Source organism: Oncorhynchus gorbuscha, unplaced genomic scaffold (genome assembly GCF_021184085.1).
Source record: "Oncorhynchus gorbuscha isolate QuinsamMale2020 ecotype Even-year unplaced genomic scaffold, OgorEven_v1.0 Un_scaffold_1775, whole genome shotgun sequence".
Lineage (NCBI taxonomy): Eukaryota > Metazoa > Chordata > Actinopteri > Salmoniformes > Salmonidae > Oncorhynchus > Oncorhynchus gorbuscha.
Genome location: NW_025744904.1, coordinates 13952 through 20781, shown reverse-complemented (window position 1 = coordinate 20781; position 6830 = coordinate 13952). Strand labels below are relative to the sequence as shown.

General features: G+C 45.0%; 1 protein-coding gene across 1 annotated transcript; it reads right to left on the bottom strand.

Annotated features, from left to right (window-relative positions):
• Positions 1 to 386: 386 nt before the first annotated feature.
• LOC124017318 (zinc finger protein 239-like) lies at positions 387 to 6285 on the bottom strand. Its single transcript, XM_046332572.1, has 2 exons — positions 6145 to 6285; positions 387 to 2820 (listed from the first exon to the last, which is right to left on the bottom strand). Exon 2 carries the CDS (start codon positions 2714 to 2716, stop codon positions 1736 to 1738), a length of 981 nt encoding a protein of 326 aa, XP_046188528.1. The 5' UTR covers positions 2717 to 2820; positions 6145 to 6285; the 3' UTR covers positions 387 to 1735.
• Positions 6286 to 6830: the final 545 nt, after the last annotated feature.

The following is a 6830-nucleotide window of genomic DNA, read 5'->3' as shown; positions in this document are numbered from 1 at the left end:
TTGTGTATTCTCATTGTGATTGACGTCTGGCGTGAATGTGATTGACGTCTGGCGTGGATGTGTTAGCGTTAGCCCTACCTGCCTGCTAGCGTTAGCCCTACCAGCCTGCTAGCGTTAGCCCTACCAGCCTGCTAGCGTTAGCCCTACCAGCCTGCTAGCGTTAGCCCTACCAGCCTGCTAGCGTTACGTTAGCACTGAATGAGTCAGCCAGTTGCTATCAGCACCCAGCTTACAGCTACATTAAAGTAAACCAAAGTGTCGCTAATACATAACACCATCTAATAGGGCTGGGCGATATGGCCCAGGTATAATATCACATAGGACGGTATTTGACAGGATTTGAGGTTTTTGAATAATACAAAATTCTTTCTTCACTCTTATTGTTTTATATTGTACAAATCAACTTTAACCAAATACAATGTCCTACATTTCCATCAATTTCTTCATTTCCTGCACTAATTTGTGATTATTTTCACACTGCCACGCAGGGCTTCACGATATTGGCCCCCCAAAAAATCAAGGATTTATTTTTACCAAATGTAATTGCGATTTCACTTCTAATTTATATCAAAACACTTGGGGAACCGTTGAAATCATAGAAATAGAATATAAATAAGTGGGAATTTTGAATACAGTGCTGGTTGGCATGACAACAAATAGAAATGCCAGGGATGAGCTACTTCATGTAGATAATATATTCATGCTTCTCCTGATCTTATTGGTTTAGAAGATACTGTTTCACAAACATGCTGATTTAGGCCTCCACCATCACTGGTATCAGGCTGTATAACTAGCTATCTTTGTTCTGACTCGGTACATCTATTATCTAGCTAGCGGCTAACACGATATAGAACAACTCGCTAAGAAAAGACAAACCAGCAGTTTGCAGGTGTAAGAAACGAAAGGAAGGGTACATTCTAGAAGTGTATTGATATTGTTGCGTGTGCTGCATTGACCATGCAGACTGAGCGCACGTGTCTGGTGGACCAGAAACAACACGTGTCTCCTTGAATGAAAGGGGCGGGGCTAGGTCTGTGTGGCAACGCGGCATAGAGAGAGGGAGAGCAGAGAGAGATGACTCAAGTAGCAGAGTAAATGATCAAAATGGACGTTACACACGGCATATCACGTTTAACAAACCAAACATTCAAATACCGTTATATTTATAAAAAAAATACAATATTTAAGTAGGCAAGTCCAAAACAAATTCATAATTACGTTGACGGCCGACATAGAATGTAAAGTAAAAACCCAAACCGGTCCGTACATCAATATCCAGCCCTTCCATCTAACCAATTATCTGAAAATGTTTGCTGTGTGCAATTAGCCTAGCCAACGTTAGCTATTAGCCTAGCCAACGTTAGCTATTAGCCTAGCCAACGTTAGCTATTAGCCTAGCCAACGTTAGCTATTAGCCTAGCCAACGTTAGCTATTAGCCTAGCCAACGTTAGCTTTCTGAGGAGATGATTGGCTGACGGTGGGACGTGCCTCATAAGTGAGCACTGCTTGCACTCAGCAATAATGGTTGATTTGAGGCCCAATATATTCAACATGTTAAATTATTGTGACGGTCTTAAGAGCCTGTAGATAAGTTTTACCTTTATTTAACTAGGCAAGTCAGTTAAGAACAAATTCTTATTTTCAATGACGGCCTAGGAACAGTCAATGGGCCGAGATCTGATCTGGAGCCTGTAGATCGGGATAAAAACGTGTCCACGTTTAGCTGGTGTCTCTTTAAGTCTGCTGTCTGCCTGAAGATCTTCCCACACTGAGAGAAGTGGTACAGGGCTTCTCTCCTGTGTGAGTTAACTTGTGTGCCCTCAGATGTGATGACTGACGGAAACTCTTCCCACACTGAGGGCAGTGGTAAGGCTTCTCTCCCGTGTGCGTTTGACAATGTTTCTTCAGGTATCTTGCCAGACTGAAGCTCTTCCCACACTGAGTGCAGTGGTAATTCTTCTCTCCTGTGTGAGTTAACTGGTGGGCCGTCACATTTGATGAATGACTGAAACTCTTTCCACATTGAAGGCAGTGGTAAGGCTTCTCTACTGTGTGAGTTAACTGGTGTGCCCTCAGGCTTCCTGTTTGACTGAAGCTCTTCCCACACTGGGAGCAGTGATAAGGCATCTTTCTTGTGTGAGTAAGCTGGTGTCTATTTAAGGTCTGTAAAAGAGGAAAACTCATCTCACAAACAGAGCAGTGGTATGGCTTCTCTCCCGAGTGAATTCGATGGTGTGTCTTCAGGTGTCCTGCCTGGCTGAAGCTCTTCCCACACTGAGAGCAGTGGTACGGCTTCTCTCCTGTGTGAATTAGCTGGTGTGCCTTTAGAGCTCCTGCCCGACCAAAGCTCTTCCCACACTGAAAGCAGTGGTACGGCTTCTCTCCTGTGTGTATTCTCTTGTGTTCGTTTAGCTGTCCTTCCATACGGAAGCTCTTCCCACATTGGAAGCAGTGGAAAGGCTTCTCTCCTGTGTGTATTCTCTGATGCCTCCTCAAATTGAATGAACAACTGAAAGTCTTCCTACACTGGGAGCAGTGGTACGACTTCTTTCCTGTGTGAGTAAGCTGGTGCGTCTTCAAGCTGCTTGGTGTCTGAAATCTCTTCCCACATTGACCACACGGGTACGTTTTCTTTCTTTTGAGGGTCTTTTTGCGTGGTAGGAGGTGAGTTGGACACACAAAACTGCCTCTACAATCTGAGCAGGGTCGGTCCATGCAGTGGTGATGTTTCTGTCTTGAGTTCCTCCGTCTGTGTTGTTTATGGTTTCCTGATGCTGTGGAACTGGGCTCACTGTCTGAACCTGGGTTGGAGATCTCTCCTGTGGGAATATGGACAGATATGGGGTTAGAATCAGGATCAGAAGCATTGGCTTTAGACTCGTCTAAAAAACGATTAAGATCCCTTTATTTGTCCAATTAGAACATAAGGTCCAACGGAATAGTGACTTCCTGTTGAAAACATAAACATCCGGGTTGGAGCAAGAGTGCTGCCGTACTATGGGGGCATGTGGACCAGTTGCTGTGGGCGGTTAAGAGTCTTAGTCAAGGCATGTGGACCAGTTGCTGTGGGTGGTTAAGAGTCTTAGTCAAGGCATGTGGACCAGTTGCTGTGGGCGGTTAAGAGTCTTAGTCAAGGCATGTGGACCAGTTGCTGTGGGTGGTTAAGAGTCTTAGTCAAGGCATGTGGACCAGTTTCTGTGGGTGGTTAAGAGTCTTAGTCAAGGCATGTGGACCAGTTGCTGTGGGCGGTTAAGAGTCTTAGTCAAGGCATGTGGACCAGTTGCTGTGGGTGGTTAAGAGTCTTAGTCAAGGCATGTGGACCAGTTGCTGTGGGCGGTTAAGAGTCTTAGTCAAGGCATGTGGACCAGTTGCTGTGGGCGGTTAAGAGTCTTAGTCAAGGCATGTGGACCAGTTGCTGTGGGCGGTTAAGAGTCTTAGTCAAGGCATGTGGACCAGTTGCTGTGGGTGGTTAAGAGTCTTAGTCAAGGCATGTGGACCAGTTGCTGTGGGCGGTTAAGAGTCTTAGTCAAGGCATGTGGACCAGTTGCTGTGGGTGGTTAAGAGTCTTAGTCAAGGCATGTGGACCAGTTGCTGTGGGCGGTTAAGAGTCTTAGTCAAGGCATGTGGACCAGTTGCTGTGGGCGGTTAAGAGTCTTAGTCAAGGCATGTGGACCAGTTGCTGTGGGCGGTTAAGAGTCTTAGTCAAGGCATGTGGACCAGTTGCTGTGGGCGGTTAAGAGTCTTAGTCAAGGCATGTGGACCAGTTGCTGTGGGCGGTTAAGAGTCTTAGTCAAGGCATGTGGAGTTGCCGGTTAAGAGTCTTAGTCAAGGCATGTGGACCAGTTGCTGTGGGTGGTTAAGAGTCTTAGTCAAGGCATGTGGACCAGTTGCTGTGGGCGGTTAAGAGTCTTAGTCAAGGCATGTGGACCAGTTGCTGTGGGTGGTTAAGAGTCTTAGTCAAGGCATGGACCAGTTGCTGTGGGCGGTTAAGAGTCTTAGTCAAGGCATGTGGACCAGTTGCTGTGGGCGGTTAAGAGTCTTAGTCAAGGCATGTGGACCAGTTGCTGTGGGCGGTTAAGAGTCTTAGTCAAGGCATGTGGACCAGTTGCTGTGGGCGGTTAAGAGTCTTAGTCAAGGCATGTGGACCAGTTGCTGTGGGCGGTTAAGAGTCTTAGTCAAGGCATGTGGACCAGTTGCTGTGGGCGGTTAAGAGTCTTAGTCAAGGCATGTGGACCAGTTGCTGTGGGCGGTTAAGAGTCTTAGTCAAGGCATGTGGACCAGTTGCTGTGGGCGGTTAAGAGTCTTAGTCAAGGCATGTGGACCAGTTGCTGTGGGCGGTTAAGAGTCTTAGTCAAGGCATGTGGACCAGTTGCTGTGGGCGGTTAAGAGTCTTAGTCAAGGCATGTGGACCAGTTGCTGTGGGCGGTTAAGAGTCTTAGTCAAGGCATGTGGACCAGTTGCTGTGGGCGGTTAAGAGTCTTAGTCAAGGCATGTGGACCAGTTGCTGTGGGTGGTTAAGAGTCTTAGTCAAGGCATGTGGACCAGTTTCTGTGGGTGGTTAAGAGTCTTAGTCAAGGCATGTGGACCAGTTGCTGTGGGCGGTTAAGAGTCTTAGTCAAGGCATGTGGACCAGTTGCTGTGGGCGGTTAAGAGTCTTAGTCAAGGCATGTGGACCAGTTGCTGTGGGCGGTTAAGAGTCTTAGTCAAGGCATGTGGACCAGTTGCTGTGGGCGGTTAAGAGTCTTAGTCAAGGCATGTGGACCAGTTGCTGTGGGCGGTTAAGAGTCTTAGTCAAGGCATGTGGACCAGTTGCTGTGGGCGGTTAAGAGTCTTAGTCAAGGCATGTGGACCAGTTGCTGTGGGCGGTTAAGAGTCTTAGTCAAGGCATGTGGACCAGTTGCTGTGGGCGGTTAAGAGTCTTAGTCAAGGGCACAACAGCAGGTGATGGCACGAGCCCAAGCTTACAACTATTTATTCATTGTTTCATTAATTAACAGCAGATTATTTACTGGCCGATGAAAACAACGACTTTCTAATCACAACCATCTACCATCCACAGATATACACACACCGACTTGGGGAAAGAGTTGTCAAACAGTCAGAGACACAGGTTGGTATACTGCTACACGGAGTATAGCACCTCTGTCTAAAAGCTGGGCTAATTTTAACAATAATAAATTATCTCTGTCTAAAAGCTGGGTTAATTTTAACAATAGTACATCATCTCTGTCTAAAAGCTGGGCTAACTTTAACAATAGTATATTATCTCTGTCTAAAAGCTGGGCTAACTTTAACAATAGTATATTATCTCTGTCTAAAAGCTGGGCTAACTTTAACAATAGTATAACATCTCTGTCTAAAAGCTGGGCTAATTTTAACAATAGTATATTATCTCTGTCTAAAAGCTGGGCTAACTTTAACAATAGTATATTATCTCTGTCTAAAAGCTGGGCTAACTTTAACAATAGTATAACATCTCTGTCTAAAAGCTGGGCTAACTTTAACAATAGTACATCATCTCTGTCTAAAAGCTGGGCTAACTTTAACAATAGTACATCATCTCTGTCTAAAATCTGGGCTAACTTTAACAATAGTATATCATCTCTGTCTAAAAGCTGGGATAACTTTAACAATAATATATTATCTCTGTCTAAAAGCTGGGCTAACTTTAACAATAGTATAACATCTCTGCCTAAAAGCTGGGCTAACTTTAACAATAGTATAACATCTCTGTCTAAAAGCTGGGCTAACTTTAACAATAGTATAACATCTCTGTCTAAAAGCTGGGCTAACTTTAACAATAGTATAACATCTGTCTAAAAGCTGGGCTAACTTTAACAATAATATATCATCTCTGTCTAAAATCTGGGCTAACTTTAACAATAATATATCATCTCTGTCTAAAAGCTGGGATAACTTTAACAATAATATATTATCTCTGTCTAAAAGCTGGGCTAACTTTAACAATAGTATAACATCTCTGTCTAAAAGCTGGGCTAACTTTAACAATAGTATAACATCTCTGTCTAAAAGCTGGGCTAACTTTAACAATAGTTGTGGGAAGTGAGCTGTCAATAATAGCAATAATAATTTTAGAATCCCCTGAGACACAACTTCTCTCTGTTCTCCACACCTGAACTTACCTGGGTCAGTGATACTATCTACTTCTTCCTCTTCCTCCAGATCTGGATCAGACACTTCTCTCTCCTCCTCCTCCTCTTTGACTGCTCTCTCCTCCTCCTCCTCCTCTCTTTCACAGCTCTCTCCTCTTCCTCTTTGACTGTCCTCTCCTCTGCGACTGCTCTGTCCTCCTCTTCCTCTTTTACAGCTCTCTCCTCCCTCTCCTCTTTTACTGCTCTCTCCTCCTCTTCCTCTTTGACTGCTCTCTCCTCCCTCTCCTCTTTGACTGCTCCTCCTCTTCCTCTTTGATTACTCTCTCCTCTTCCTCTTTGATTACTCTCTCCTCTTCCTCTTTGATTACTCTCTCCTCCTCTTCCTCTCCGACTGCTCTCTCCTCCTCCGCCGCCTCCTCTTTGACAGTCATCTCTTCCTCTAGGACTTCTGGCTCTTCTTTGACAATCACATTGAGTTGCAGTGTTTGACTGCAGTCCTCCAGCTTCACTGAGACCATCTCTGGACCCTGCTGTGAGCTTCTCTGGGCTGAAACACCACAGCCAGAACCCGGGGACTCTGTGGACTTGGGTTCAGACATGGAAGACTACAGATGGATTCAAAAGAGGCACAAAAAAATGAAAAGTGAGTTTCACAAACAGGATGAGTTTCACTAGAACAGTTTTGCTTATAAAAAGGAATAGATGGAAAATGTTGC

Coding starts and splice junctions, on each gene's coding strand:
- LOC124017318 (XM_046332572.1), bottom strand. CDS start 2,716: ATGGACCGACCCTGCTCAGATTGTAGAGGCAGTTTTGTGTGTCCAACT.